Genomic DNA, 14909 nt, shown 5'->3' with positions numbered 1-14909 from the left:
GTATTTGGATAATTCCTGCTGTGGAAAATTCAGGCCTAGTGGCTAATCAAGTCCACAGCTGCCTTGGGAAGACTGCCAACAGAAATGCCTGTACGAAGTGCTACTTTGCAATTGCTAATCTCCTGCTGTTAAGCAAGGGGATGTAATCATACATTCCTTGCACAGAATGATTAAGTTTCAGAACAGAATGACCCAGATTTCTACTAACCTGCACAGATTTTTGAACTGAGATTCACAAAGCCTGTTACTTATGCTTTCCCTGTAGTTAGCATGGACTTTGATCATTCAGTTTTGGTAATTTACTGTTTACAGCATTGTTCACGCTGCAATGGTTACTGACTTCTTAATGATTATTGCTGTGGACTTCAGCAGTTCAGTTGTAGATGTTGGAACTGCAAATTAAAGAGATTTATTGGCCAAGTGGGCCCAGGCTACTGTAAGAATTATATTTTCTTTGTGTCTGTGGAACATAACACAGTTGGATAAGTTCTATGTAACACCTTTGAAGTCATTGTTTCTCTCTTTTCAGAGAGAGAAGATGAGCACTTTGGGACCAAGTCTTTTATGTAACTCATCTCGTAGTCAACTAGTTTCAGCTAATTAGCAGACCAAACCTTGAAGCAAAGATAGCAATGGTGACTCCCAAACTCTAGAAAATAGTTTATCAAGCAGCTTGACTTTGCAATCAGACCATCCTCTATTGTTGTAAATCAACAGAGTTTCAGTATCAAGTAGTGCTTGATAATCACAGTGACAATAAATTTCCCTCATTTTATGCTTTCTTTCAAGTTCTCCGGGAATAACAGTAAAAAGTGGTATAGAGAAGTGACCCACACACCCTCACATCAAACGGGCAGAAACTGCAAACTGAAACAATCCAATGAGATGTAATTTTTAAAGATGGTTTAAATCAACCCCAGAAAATCCCATTACCTTGTGGTCCTTCAGCTGCAGGAGATCTGTGAATGGAGCTACATTCATCGTTCCCCAGTAAGTAGCTTAGTGGGTTAGGGATGGTGCTAGGAGAGGATGGTTGGGCTGGATGATTTTGTAGGTCCTTTATAACCTAGTGTTTCTATATTTTTATGTACACATCATGCATATGCGGATTCACTGCAGCTCTACTGCAAAAGTTGCCATGGGTGGCTAAAATATACTACAGATAAATCTTTGCATGCTGGAGTGATGTACCATGGAAGAAGATGCTGTATGAGGCAAAAAACCGTGAATAAGACAGTAAGTTGAAAGCTTTCACTGTACATCAGATGAATTAAATAGTTAAGTAATTTGCATTTCACTCCCTAATTTGATACATCTTGATTGAGTAGTGCAAGTTAAAACTGCAACAAGCAACATTCATATTGTTATCAAGCCCCACCAATGTTACTTATAAGAAAAGTCATTTCAGCTACATATAGATATTTCTCTACTTTGAATGTTAGACATAAAATGACTCTAAAAATAATGGAGCTTTTACTTTCTCTTCCTTTAATTTGCTGTGAGAGAAAGAAACACTCCTCACTGACCTGTATTTGACACAATGCAGGTTGAAAAGCAAGGTACCAGAAATATTTGTGGTGTATCAGGACAGCATCTAGAAGTTGCTGGCCATACTTGAGGGATGGTTGTGTCACAACATATCTTGTGGCACTGTGCAAGCACACAGCAAGAAATTCTTGTTGCAGAGAACCTGCTATTTGAAGGCTTCACCTAAGTCCTAGAGTGCACGACACTGCAACTCAGGCTTGTCTAAATAGCTATGCTGTCTTTTAAGGGGATTCATAGAGCTTCCTTTCTAAACATGTATTCAAGTTCTGTCTGTGAAGTAACTGTCAGGAGTTACAAATGATCTCCAGAGGCAGTCATGCAATTATTGTGCTGAAATTTACAGATGTACTTCCAACGAACGCACGTTGTGACTCAACAGCGTTGGTGTACCATCATGAAAATTGTACTTTTTGTTAATAGAGCTGGATTAATCTGGGAGTACTTTGGGAATGCCAAATCTGTGGCTGTAGAACTATGTCATTCCAGTTGATCTTGCAGCTGTTTTCACTAATGTGAACAATGAACAGAAGGAATTTGTTGAACTTGTGACAATACTAATCACTCTGGAAAACTCAGATATAAAATCGTCAGCTAAAAATATTTCTCACTGTATTGCTGAAACTTGCAATACAGCCTTACTGTATGAAATTCAGTATTTCTTCAATTAAAACAGATCTAATTTTGAAGTGTTCATAAATACTTACTGATCTGAGCAGCACTTGTAGTGCTGGGTGACAGACTTATGGAAGGCACTTACTGTGAAAACACTGAGCAGGTACTTTGTTTTTTTTGTGCTTTATTGTCATGCGTGCTTTCATATTTAAGAAAAAAGAGGTTTCCAAAAATTGTAAATTAAAAAAAAAAAAGTGTTCCTCTATGGCAGTTGTTGAGTGGGTCTGTCCTCTGTGATACCTGCTTGTGCACCTGTGACTCCTCACAAATACAAATAGCTGTTAACTTTAGTTCTAATAAATTATTTAGCAAGCTGTCTTTAAGCTGCAGCCCAGGCGAATCATCAGTGTATCTGTAAAATATGAGCTGACCATCTCAGTACTGCAGAACGAACAAAGAAATGGGCATTCTCCACCTGTAAAACTACAGTAGTATTGTTAGGTACATAAGTAGCTGTGGTGATGACGGCAGTGGTTGAGACATGTTGAATTAAAGTTTAGCACACGAGTGGGAAGCAGTGAAGTGTCAGTACTTTGCACCTAGCTTCTGGCTGAAGTTCTGCTCCCTTTACTTGTCAGTGAAAGCCATTGAACTGCAGGAGGAGTGTTTTATGTGGATTTAAGGGTTTTTTATGATGGGTTGTGCTAATTGCCCACGCGATGTGATTGTGTTTTTGGGCTTAGGTAAAGCCTCTTTATCTTGCCAGGAAAACAAGCTGTCAGTCCAAACGTGTATGCTTTGGGATTAAAAGTGCCTGTGATTACCAAAGAGATCAAAGCTGCAGATTGAAAAATATCAGAAAAAAAATGAATTTATTAAAAACGAAGCCTTCACTTGTGGTGTTGGGTGTATCGTTAGTTAACATAATATACAGAATATTTTTTGGGGGGGGAACTACAAATACAATCTTAAGTGGTACAAAGGCGGCGCTGCCATGGCAACAGGACGAGGCCGCGCCTCCTGAGCCCCGCCCCTTCCGGTGCGTCCCTTTCTTCCCCCGCCGCAGGGGAGATAAGATGGCGGCCGGCGGGGCGGGCCGAGCAACCAATGGGGGGGCCGGGGCGGGGCTTGTAGTGGGCGGAGCGGTCGGAGCAGCCAATGGGGGTGGGCGGGGCAGGTTGTTGGGGCGGAGCTTATGTCGGGCGGGGCGCACGCGGCGCCGGGCTGAGGTGAGCGGCCTCTGGGCCGGGGGTGTGTGAGGGACGGCGCGGGGTTACGTTAAGGACTGATGTCGGTTGTAACGGCGTAATTCCAAGTTCGTTGTCCCCTAGAGGTGTACGTTTGCTGGGCCCCGAGGACCTTTAGGGGGTGTGGGTCTGAGTGGTGGGTGAAAGGCGTCTGTGGGGGTCGATGATCTCCAGAGGTCCCTCCCGGCCGCAGCAGCTGTGTGCTCCCCGCGCTGTGCTCAGAGCTCTGTCCTCTGTCACTGGGATTGCCGGGCCAGGCGCGGGCGTGCCCGGTTTGGGCATGGCTGCGTTTTGGGACGTGCAGCTGTCCTCTGTCACTGGGATTGCCGGGCCAGGCGCGGGCGTGCCCGGTTTGGGCATGGCTGCGTTTTGGGACGTGCAGGACAGACAGTGGAAGGTGTAAGGCGGGCAGGCGAGAGCCCACGGAGACTGCGCTGCCGGCTCTCCAGCAGCGTGGGCCCCCACGTGACGTTGCCTGAGCTGCGTGGGGTTGGGAAGCTGAGCTTCGCGCACGCCTTTGCCCTCTTTTAAAGTTTACCCTGATGCGCTGTCGGCTTCTCCGTTACCTCCTTCCCTTGTTGCTGCACGGCCTCTTTAACAGAAAGATCACCAAGTTCTTAGTGGTGTGTCCTCGCTTATTTCCTCCTGTTGCCTCCTTTTCCTTCCCTTTTCCTCCTACCTGCTTCCCAGCTGCTCGTGGCAGCAGCTGCAGCAGGGAGCAGCTCAGCCCGGGCTTTGCTGACGTGTGGCAGTGCAAGAGAAGCTTAGAGCATCTCCTGTAGGATTGGTTAAATAGAATCACAGAATTGTAGGGGTTGGAGGGGACCTCTAGAGATCACAGTCTTTTTCATTTGTCTTCTATTTTGGTGAGAGTTCTGATTAAAAATGTTTCAGACCCAAACACACAACGGGGGCAGATAGCTCACTGGAAAGACAAAGCTAGAAAACCTGTAGCACTAAAGGAAACGGTTCGAATTGCTCTACCAACACAGAGTTGTTTGGGTAAGCTGTTCCAAAGGTCCCAGCTTTAGAATGCACCTTCTCTTTGTAGAGATGTTCAAGCATTTTCAGCCATCAGAATATTTTGTAAGCGGTGGAAGGAAGCAAACACCAACTACACAGCTGTGCATTATAACAATTTCACGTTAATATTTCCCTTAAAGATATGCTAATCTGGAATGATTTCTTGTTCTTTGAGACCTCCTGTTGCGTGCCAGGCCTCAGCTCTGTGCAGATTGATTCAGCTGTCTGACTGGTGGTCATTAGTGACATCAAGTGGGCTGAGCGTGAAATGACACGTTGTGTCCTTAGCGCGCTTGGTACCTTCAGCTCGCTCTGAGATTGCTGGCTGGCTGTGGTGCTGAGAGCTGCAGTCATTGCAGCACAAACCCACAGCTCTTGGTGGCAGTGTCTCTTAAAACGTTCAGATGTGAGAGGGAGACACGGCATTTTTCACACAGCCTCTGTAAAAAGATGTGGCTCTTTAGTACGGGTGCACTCAAGTTGTTAGGTTTTTGTCCCCGTGATTTCAGGGGCGTGGGGAGAGGAAGCCATCTCAGGCTGGAGGTGGGCTTAGTTCTGCTTCTGAATGTGCAGTGAGCAGCTGCTGTGTCTCGTTGCTGTCTGGCTGCCAGTTTGGTGTCTTCCAGAAAGAAGCAACGAGCCTGCTTATCTTGCAGTTGCTTGGTTTTCAGTCAGCTTTCCTGTTTGTTCTTGGCTGTGCAGGGATGGTTGTGGGTGCCAGGCCGACGGGGTTGCAGAAGTAGATAAAGTAAATCAAAGTTTTTGCCCATGCTGTTCCAGTTGGAAAGTATTTGGACAGTTAAACTTGATTATCATTTCTCCTCCCAGTGGTCAGTTTATAGTCTTAAATAACTGTGCCAGTATTGTTCTTGAGTAGCCCCCTCCTTCCCCTGCATTTATTCCTTTGATGTATTTGCAGATAGTAATCATGTGCCCTCTCAGTCTCTGTCTTTGCCAAGCTATACAAGGCAAAGCATCCCAGCTACGTCTTGTAAAATAAACAGTCCATTCCCTGGATCATCTAACCCGTCCTCTGGGCTAGGTTATGGTTTAGTTATCAAGAGATTGGCTTCAGCAACGAGTCCTGCTGGCAGCTGGCCGTGACCCTGCAAAATTTGGATTGAAGCACTGGGAACAAATACAGCTCCAGAGCAGGGTTATTAAAATGCATGAAACTTTTGACTTACTTTTCATACTTGCCTTGTTTTGGAGCAGCGCTGTCGGCTGAAGGTTTTGGGAAGGACTGTGGATCTCTGGAAAGTACACTTCCACTGCAGATCCTTGTGGTTTTGTGGGTGCTAACAAGATCACACAGCTTTGGTTAGGATTTGCCAGCAGGGTTTGGCCGTGTTGCCATGTACTCTATAGGTCTCTTTGATCAGAAAGAGATAGAGTATTAATGCTTAAATACTTCTTTTGTCCTTCCCTTCCTCGATTCTGCTTCTTACAGCTGAGTCCTACTGCCGGCACTTAGATGGCTTCTTTTTCCTTTTGTCTGCTCTGAAGCACTGAGAAGCAAGCTTAGGGCACGGTAATGGTTCCCCACAGCCTGCCAGCTGTCATGCACTAAGAGCATGTTTTGGAAACCGATCGTCTGCAAACTGTCACAGGCACATGGGGATCTCCAGTTTCCACTGTTGCTTTGATACTGGAGAGGGGCTGACGAATGATCTCGATGCGGTGACGTTCTGGATTCGCTAAGTATCAAACAGGGGTGCTGGGGGTGTGATTGGTGGGGATGCCCTAGTAACTTGCACATTCCTGGGGCAGCAAAGGAGGAGAAGACAGCAGTGCCATTTCCCCCGCTTGGGTTTTGCAGCTGTTCTGCTTGCACAACACGTCTAGAACTGGGGATGTTAGCGTAGGGTCAGAAATGGTCAGGCACAGGAATGTCCTTTGGAAAATACAGCTGCCATGTCTGGGCATGATGGAGAGCATCATCTTATCGGCTTCCCAGCAGCGTTCCTAGGGGAGATGTGAAGTGTGGTACGGATTTAGGCTTGGGTTTTTAAGAAGAGTGTCCTGAAAACATAATAGCCTTGCGTTTTGAGGAGTGGGTGTGCTTAAGGGTAAATTACTGTTGTGAAAGAACTTCTGAAAACTCCTGGTAAATAAAACATTTCATCTCATTATAGGTATTTTGGCACCAGTGTGTGATGGCAGGAGCTATTTTTCCTGCTGTAGCTTAAGTGTCTTTGTATCCTTTTATTCTGATTGCTGCTAAATTTAGGCTGAAATTTCCCAGGCTTCCTCTGTGGTGTAGAAACAAATTCCTTGGAAGAATTTCAGCAGAATTTCCTAATCTGTGGGAAGAATCTCCGCATTTCCATTTTTTTTTATACGAGGATGTTGATACCAAGTAGCAGTGTGTAATTGGAAGGCAGTAAATGCTCTTATTTCAGAGCCACTGAATAATTCATGCGGCTGTATAAGTGTTTTTTCCTCTCTGCTCTCCTCTGTAGGGCGGGTCGTGGCGCTGCCCATTGGAGGGGTGGTTTCTTTCATTTAAAATGGCACTGCAGGTCCTCACCACTAGAGCCCTGCATTGTCATCCTGGGCTTGAAGGGACAGTGAAGCACTTTCTGGTGGTGGATTGCAGTACCCCTGTGCCTTTCGCATTCGATCCAGTAGCACGGGCATTCAGAACGAGCTGTTTGCTTTTGAGAGCCTGCTGCTCACTGTACTTAGTAATGGTTCTGTGCATGAGTATTGTGTAGTTGGCAAATACTGCTTTTGCTTCACTGATTAAGAAACAAGAGAGTGTTGTGAATTGCTGGGAGCTTCTCCAGAAAGCTGCTCAGCTGTCCTCAGGGCTAGGCAGTGTTTGTAGGCCAACATCTGGTTCAAGTGCAGCCTCCCACTCAGCTAGATAGCTTCATTTCTGCCTTCCTTATCAGCGAGATGACTGTCTCAGTGCGTAGCCCTAGTGCCAAGCCAAACACCTTGCTGGTTCTTCTAACAAAAGAAAATGCTGTTAGTGAGGAGGCAGGTTTGGAGAGAGCTTCAATGTTCATGGCTGATAACAGCACTATTGTGGAAGAGCGGATGGAGGTGAAGTTAATGCTGCACCCAGTAGCATGTTGTACCCTACACGTGTGATTTCCAGCAGCTGCTGGCATGGTGTAATGGGGAAGACTATCAGTTCTCTCTCCTATTGTACATTTGAAGCTACAAAAAGTGAAGTCAGTGTGTTTACAATGGGAGGTGCTCATAAGAGAAAGGAAATGATTCTTCTGTGGTCTGAGATAAGCGCAAATGCAGAAGGCTGAGACTTGGGTTCTCCTCATGGTTTGTGGTGGGCTGGCTGTGGTGGCACTGCAGGCAGACTGCTGGGAGCAGAAGGCCTTGCTGGGACAGCTTTCCCAGTATCTGTAGCTGTAATTTAACTACTCCTGTGCAGTCTGTTGGGTCTGTCTTTATAAGATAGGAATGCATCTGCCGTAGCTTCTCTCAGCTTCTTTTGGGAGTAGCAATGGGAGCAAAACAGAGTGCCCTGTATCCTCGTATTACTGTGTGCTCTTTTGTGCTGGACCACCTCAGCACCTTGGTGTAATTACAACGTCAACCTGATGAGGTCACTGCCAGGAAACCTTCAGAAATCAGCGCTCCGTCGCTCCTGGCTTGGTGACAGAGGACTTCCTGTACCCCTCAATGGATGGGTCTGTCACCAGTGTGGAAGTGGGTGAGTGGGGATTAAAACCAAGAAAGCCCTCAAATCCTTCTGACAGAAGTGTGAGCCTTGTTCTGGAGAAGGAAGCTCAGCGCTCTGAGCATCACGTTTTCATGATTTCGATTTAGGTCTGAAGCTAGAATTAATAATTTGAGCGTTTTTGGCACTATGTCCTATCTCCCGTGACCGTTTGTTCTCTCTTTGATTCGTACCTTTTCCTCTCATCAGTACAGCTACAGCCATTTCCCCATGGGATTAAATTCATGTGATGCAATGCAGAAAGTTCATTCTCTGTTTGCTCGGTTTTGTTCTTTTCATAGCATTTGTTGTGGCAGTGCTGTTATCTTTTTTTCTTCCCGTCTGCTTTCTCGATATATTTTTCTCTGTGCTACAAATGCAGAATTGAGATGAGGAGCTTTCGTTTGGAAACGAAGCGATGCAGTAATTCTCTTGGCAGTTTGCATCTCATCTCTGCACTTTAGCTTCGCCTCTGGGGCACGGCATTCCCGGCTCTTTGCCCTGCAGGTGGGAATGCTGGAAGGACACCTCGTACTGCTTCGGTACAAAACCAAAACCAAGTACAGGAGTGCGTATCCTGCAGCAACTCTGTGTGCCTGATGGGATGGCTGTGCTTCCCCTCAGTTCTTAGATCACTTGGCAGATCCATCTTCTGTTTGTGCAGCGGTGCCAACGAGGAGAGGTCTCCAAAGGCGTTTCGCATTAGTGAAGCACAGCGCACTAATGTGTGCTCCTCCACCAACACCACGCTTTGTTTTTGTCTTAAGACACCGAGCACACGTGATGTTGCATGCATGAACTGCTTTCCGCTGTCCAGAGCTTCGGGTTTATTCTTAATTTGCTCTTGAACTTTTGATAATCATGAAAATAAAGGGAGGGTCTGTTTGCATTGTTTATAGTAGGAAAGAACAGCGTAAGATTTCATCTACTGCTGTTCAAATCCCTTGCTATTTTTGGTATTTGACCTCTGCAGAGAAGGCTGCCAAATCTACAGGTTGTTTTCATTTTTATTACGTGTTTCTCCTCTCTTACAAGTCACTCTTAGCACTAAGTCTTTGAGGCAAAGATCCATTCTTGCCACATTTTCTGTGGCATTTTTCAGGGGTGATGTTATTTTGCTGTGATTCGCAGAGCTGATGTTCCCTTTTGGAATCGAGAACTCCATGATTTGCCAAAGGAGCACAGCGAGGAGGAGGAGGAATAACTGAGAAACTGCTGGTTTTCTTTTTGAGAAGCTTTCTGCAATCAGGAGGAGTCGTGAGCCTGTTGGCTTGAGTTTAGGCTGTGAGGGTTAGAATATGCACGAAGAGCACAGCAGTGTACGCTCAGGCAGAACAAAGAGCAAAGATCAAGAGGCTGTAGTTTGTAGGACCACATCCAGTAGGGCTGATCTGTAACAGGAGGCCTCACCTCGGTGAGGATGGTGGTGAGAGATGCAGCTCCACGTGAGGAGTGGCAGACACTGAGGATGAAAGCAGCCAGCGTTACCCAGACACCTGGGCCAGATACTCATGTGTAATCCAGGCCGTGGGTTTTGTAGATCCAGACTTTGGGCTGCTGTGAGTTGGAATGAAAGAAGAACCTGAGATCTACTAGTGACCACATATCCTGAAGAAAGGAGGGAGCAGCCAAACCCTTTTCCCAAGGGATCTCTGCCACTTCTTGAGAGTCAGTCCCGCAGCAAGCTGCCTTCCCCCTGCGGAGCTGTTGTCTGCTTCTCACAGGCAGGTTTCCCCACTGTCGCTGTGACTGCTTCTTGTGCCATGCCCAAGCCTTTCCAAGCTGCTGATGTGGCACAGGGCTTCTTGGTGACCGTAACAAACTGGATACCTGGGTCGTCAAAGTTAAGGAGTGCTGAACTAGAAGTGCTTTTCTTCTGCAGTGCAGAGCAGCATGTGCTTTCAGAGTGGCAGCCATCCAGTGCTTAGTGATCTTCTATTGTGTTTGGAAGACCATTGTTTCCTATTTGTCCCATAAATTTAACACAGATCCTATTCCTGCCATTTAAACTTTCCCATCAAAGTACAGCAGTGACTTCCCCTCCTGAAAAGGAAGGGCTGGCAGCTACACCCTGACGCTCGAGCACAAATTGTTTATATAACCTTCAATCCCAATTTCATAAAGGCCTGAAGGCCTTCTTGCAGGGGCAGACATTGTACTGAGTTCTGAGCAAAAACCCAGCTGCCATCAGATGCAGAACTGCAGCTCCATAGCTGCTGCTGCAGAAATAGCTCTGGAGGCCGTGTGCTCCGCCTTGCTGACGATGCATGTTGCACAGCTATCCTGCAAAGAGTGTTTCCTGCCAGTGCAAAATAGCTCCACCTGTATCGCTGAGGAGTCAAAGCTATGTTGGGCTCGCTCTGCTTCCCAGTGGGTACCATGAAATCTGAATGAAGCGTGCTTTCACACTCTAGCTTCTCACAGCTGGTGACTTTTCAGAAATAAAGTTCAACAAACCTGGCTGCAGTTGGGCCTTAGCCTTGTGCACAGCTGAGCAAGCACTGCTCAACAGCAGTCTGCTTCTAGATTGGCTCTGCTAAAATCTTGTTCCATTGCAGTACATACCCGGAGAAGTGTGCAAGTAGGGCTGTACGCAGGCTGGTGCCAGAAAACATGCTGAAATCCTTCTCTTTGGAGGGGAAAGGAGTTTCCACAGGATGTCTGCATTTTATGGCAAAAATTACTTGTAGATGTGTTCTGAAAGGTTGCTTTGATGTAGGAGATTAACCTGGGACCTCATTGTCAGGATATTACCAGGTCGAATAGCTTAGATTATTTGTGACTTGGGAATTAAGCTTTTATGAGTGTGTCTACTTAAGCTGTTTTTGAAGAATTTGCTCGTTTATCACGTGGTGCGTTGAGTATCTGTATGTACCAAACAGAGTGGGGGGGGCAGGGCCTCGAAACTACCACAACACCATGGGGAAAAAAACAAAACAGAATGCAGTTTTGTCATAGCAACTTTTCCTTTGTTGCTGGCCTCCTGTGGAACATTAGAGCAAAGAGCCAAAACCAACTAGTACATGGCACTTGGCTCGTTTCGTCTGCGTCCCAAAATCCAGCCTGAAGAATTAGGAGAAGAAAATCAATGGGACAGCTGGGAAAGCATGACGATTTTTTGTTTTGCATCCTGGGCCTCCCTGATTTTTCTTTGGTTTCTGTGTTGGTATTTGCAGAAAGAATCCTTGTGTGTGTGGTCACTGGGATTGGGTACTGGCCTTGTTCTTAAGGAAAGGAGGCCATTTTGGAGTACTGCTTTACCCTTTTCTGCATTAACTGGAACATCCATAGGAGTGAGAACAGGGAACTGATCCCTGCTGAAACTGCTGTGATTTCCCCCAAAGTTTATTTTGTAACACAGAAGAGGTCTCATTGAGCCTATAATGGGGAGAAGAGTCATCCCATGTGGATGATTCTGCTTCCTTTCTGTATTCTGACTTCTTTTTTGTTGGAATGTGATCCAAGTTCATGAACTGACTGAAACCACCTATTGATTTTGATGGTAAACATCTCCTTTAAACTTAAATATCCACATGGATCACTGAAACTCAGGAAAGGCTTTGGTTCTTAGGAGAACTGTTGAAAATGTCAGAGGTGCCTCGTTCTCCCAGACTGTGATGTTGTCCTCATGCAGTGTGCTGGATGGGCGCTTCTGTGTGTCACCTGAACAGCTGTAAAATGTATCTTGTCTGTCCCTTTCAGGCTGTAGTTCTGCCTCATTTTCTGTCTTGTTCTCTGCCCATGCTCTGTGTGGCTCCCAGCAGAGAGGTTGACCCAAGAAGTCTCCTGCAGCTGTACTGCTGCAACTGATTGTGGGCTGTGCCTGCCAGCAGCCTTTCAGGGCAGCAGTTGTTCCTCGGGTGGTAACTGTGTCTTCGCAGTGCTCCTGCTTGCAGGGAAAGTTGCTTTAATGTTTGCTTAAAAAAAGAAACAAAACCGTGACACAAACGTAGCTGAATGACTTTCACAGCATTCACCAACAGGCTGTTTAATCCTCTGAGGGGATTATGGGATGTAGTGCTTACAGCTGGAGGAGATTGAACTCCTTTGCCAGGGAAGCTCTGGACAGTTCTGTTTCCATAAATAAAATGGTAGGCTGGACTTGAGGATGGCTGACTTCTGATTTCATGTGTAAGCCCTGTGCAGGAAACCTTTTCGCATCGACGTGCTTCAAGCTAACGTTATTTCAGACTTTTATAATTAAACCTCGTATCTCATCTGTTCCAGACTCCTGACAACTTCAGGGACAGCGTTTGAGATGTCTGCAGTGGAGAAGATCGAGGAGCAGTTTGCCAGCCTGCGCATAGCGAGGCGTTCTGTGCTGAGCGAGGAACCTGCTTACCTGCTGGATATCAGCGTCTCTGGATCTGCTCAGTCTGAAAGCAGTCGCTTTGTGGCGGTTTCGTGTTCCAATAAATCAATTAGGGTCTACAACAGAGAAACACTGAACTTCCTGCGGGAGTACAGCAGCTGTCCTGGGACACTTAGCGGCGTCAGATTTGCACACGGGTGTGACAGCTTGGTGTTTTCTGCGTGCAGTGATGGCACAGTGAAGTGTTGGGACATTCGTCTAGCGGCTCAGAAAGCTGCGCAGGTATTCAGCGGTTATCCTTCCAACACGTTCATCAGTTTTGATATCAATTGCAGCGATCTCCTGATTTGTGCTGGAACAGAAAAAGTAGAAGCAGATACGTTCCTGGTGTTCTGGGATGCAAGAGGCAGCACGGACTGCGCCAGCACAGCTAGAGAACCGTTGGGAGTGTACTCTGAGAGTCACAATGATGATGTCACTAAAGTTTGTTTTCATCCTGTCAAACCCAGTTTGGTCATTTCTGGGTCAACTGATGGTTTGGTTAACATGTTTGACATTACCAAGGACAACGAAGATGATGCTTTGATGTCAACCTGTAATTCAGACTCCTCAGTAAGTTTTATTGGCTGGTCTGGGAAGGATTATGACCAGGTCTACTGCATGACCCACGATGAGGGGTTTTGTTGGTGGGACCTCACTCAGTTAGATACTGAAGAACCAATCACGCTACTGCGTGTTCTGGACGCCAGAGATGCAGTCTGCATCGAAAATAGCAGCTTGGATTACCTGGTAGGGGGCATGTACCATGAAAAGGCAGACAGACTCTTTCTGATCGGAGGAACAGCAGCAGGAGACATTCACCTGGTAAGCTGCAGTGCTGCTGGGCTGGGCCTGGCAGGTACCCTTCCCGGGGGACACTCTGCTGCTGTTCGCTCTTTCTGCTGGAACCCGGCAGAGGAGTCACTGCTGACGGGAGGAGAGGATGCCCAGCTGTTGCTGTGGAGGCCCGGAGCTGTGGAACACTCCCTGGCAAAGAAGACGTCCATGAAGATCGCTTCTTCTGTGCAGAAGAGAGTGAGAGTTCACAGCAGCTCCCTCAAAAGCAGGAGGAAGTAAAATTCTGGGAATGGGAGCCTGCTCCGTGAGGCTCTGCTCTTTGTTTTGTTCTTCCAGGCAGCACTTGGCTGCTGCTTTATTTGGAGGTGGAAAGAACTGCAATACTTGAGTTCCGTTGGGGAACGTACGTCGGCCATCAGATGAGTGCCTTTTTTTAAAGAAAAAAGTTGCTAATATTAATCTGAAAAGAGTAAATGTTTGCTCAGTGGTTCATGAAGAATACATCTTCAGGCATTTTTTTATAAAAATACTTTTTATGGTTGTTTAATGTCTCAGCCAGCGTTTTAATGCGTAATATGGGCCTGTGACTTGCATAATTTGTTACTTTCCCAGCGAGATTCCCTGGCATGCTCTAAAAGCTTTTGTATTTCAAGCTGCGTTTTTCTTTCTTTACAGAGAACTTAATGAAATTGCTCAATATATTAAAAGATTTTATGCCACTTCTTAATGCTCGGTAGTACTCTTTCTGCATTGTCATAGTGCTGGTTTATAACGAGCTCGTAAAGCAGCACTTGATAGAGTCATTTTTTTACAGTGAAGATTTAAATCTATTCAACCAAATGGGAATGCACTGTTCTGCACAGCTTATGTATAACTGTGAGAAGTGTTAGAAGTGGCCTTGCTTAGGGCGTGTCTGCTTTGTGAAAGTACCTGAGGATCTTCCGGGCAGCTTTGCTCTGTGCTGGTAAGAGATCTCAGGGGGTGCATCTGGAGGATGGGAGGTGGTTGGGGAGTTAATGTTGTTAATAGGTGCAGCAATGCCAGTCGTGCTTGGAGTCTCTCATCCTGTGTTAGAAATGAGCTGGTACTGCACGCTCACGGGTGTATGGTTAGCAGAATGGATAATGGCAGATAGTATGGTAGCTGAGATATTTTACAGATAGTGTAGTTAGAAAGAAGGTGGTGATAGAAGGAGACAGTCAAAGTAAAGGAAAATGCTCACCTGAGTCCTAGGCTCATGGTAGGAAGATCTGCAGAAAGAGATCCTTCCCCAGTGGTGGTCAGCCCTTAAATGGGGTCTGGGAGAGGTGGAGCCAGACTGCACCCCTCCGGTCACAGTGCATTGCCTTCACTGCTCCTGCAGCTGACTCAGTGCTCACCTCAAGTGATCCATCAGTGGTTCAGGCCGTGATTCAGCAGTTCCCACACAACAGGGAATGTTAAAAACAAAACCAGTCTCATGAGGTCATAGTTACTGTGTCCTGGGCCGATGTGAGAAGGCTGTAAGACCCTTTAGAAGTGAGCGCGTGCCTTCTAAGGATCGGCTCTTTGCGGAGCTGCGCTTATGTGTAGGCGACATTGAGTGCTTTGTTTTAGTGTTCATCAGACAGCTCTAAAGTGCTGCCAAAACTGCCCCGTTCTG

The 14909-nt window shown here is 46.3% G+C and overlaps 1 protein-coding gene across 1 annotated transcript; it reads left to right on the top strand.

Moving 5' to 3' along the window:
* The first annotated feature begins 3374 nt into the window (after positions 1-3374).
* On the top strand, positions 3375-14318 carry WDR89 (WD repeat domain 89). Its single transcript, XM_065748900.1, has 2 exons — positions 3375-3389; positions 12346-14318. The coding sequence occupies exon 2, from the start codon at positions 12377-12379 to the stop codon at positions 13544-13546; it is 1170 nt and encodes a 389-aa protein (XP_065604972.1). The 5' UTR covers positions 3375-3389; positions 12346-12376; the 3' UTR covers positions 13547-14318.
* The last annotated feature ends 591 nt before the right edge of the window (positions 14319-14909 follow it).

The sequence above is a fragment of the Cyrtonyx montezumae genome, unplaced genomic scaffold, assembly GCF_038088225.1.
Source record: "Cyrtonyx montezumae isolate F1298 unplaced genomic scaffold, pur_monq_1.0 scaffold_10, whole genome shotgun sequence".
NCBI classification, from domain to species: domain Eukaryota; kingdom Metazoa; phylum Chordata; class Aves; order Galliformes; family Odontophoridae; genus Cyrtonyx; species Cyrtonyx montezumae.
Note: the sequence above shows the minus strand (reverse complement) of the source record. Positions and strands in the feature narration are given on the sequence as shown.

What these genes read in the sequence shown, in the direction of transcription:
- WDR89 (XM_065748900.1), top strand. Translation starts at nt 12,377, where the DNA reads ATGTCTGCAGTGGAGAAGATCGAGGAGCAGTTTGCCAGCCTGCGCATA.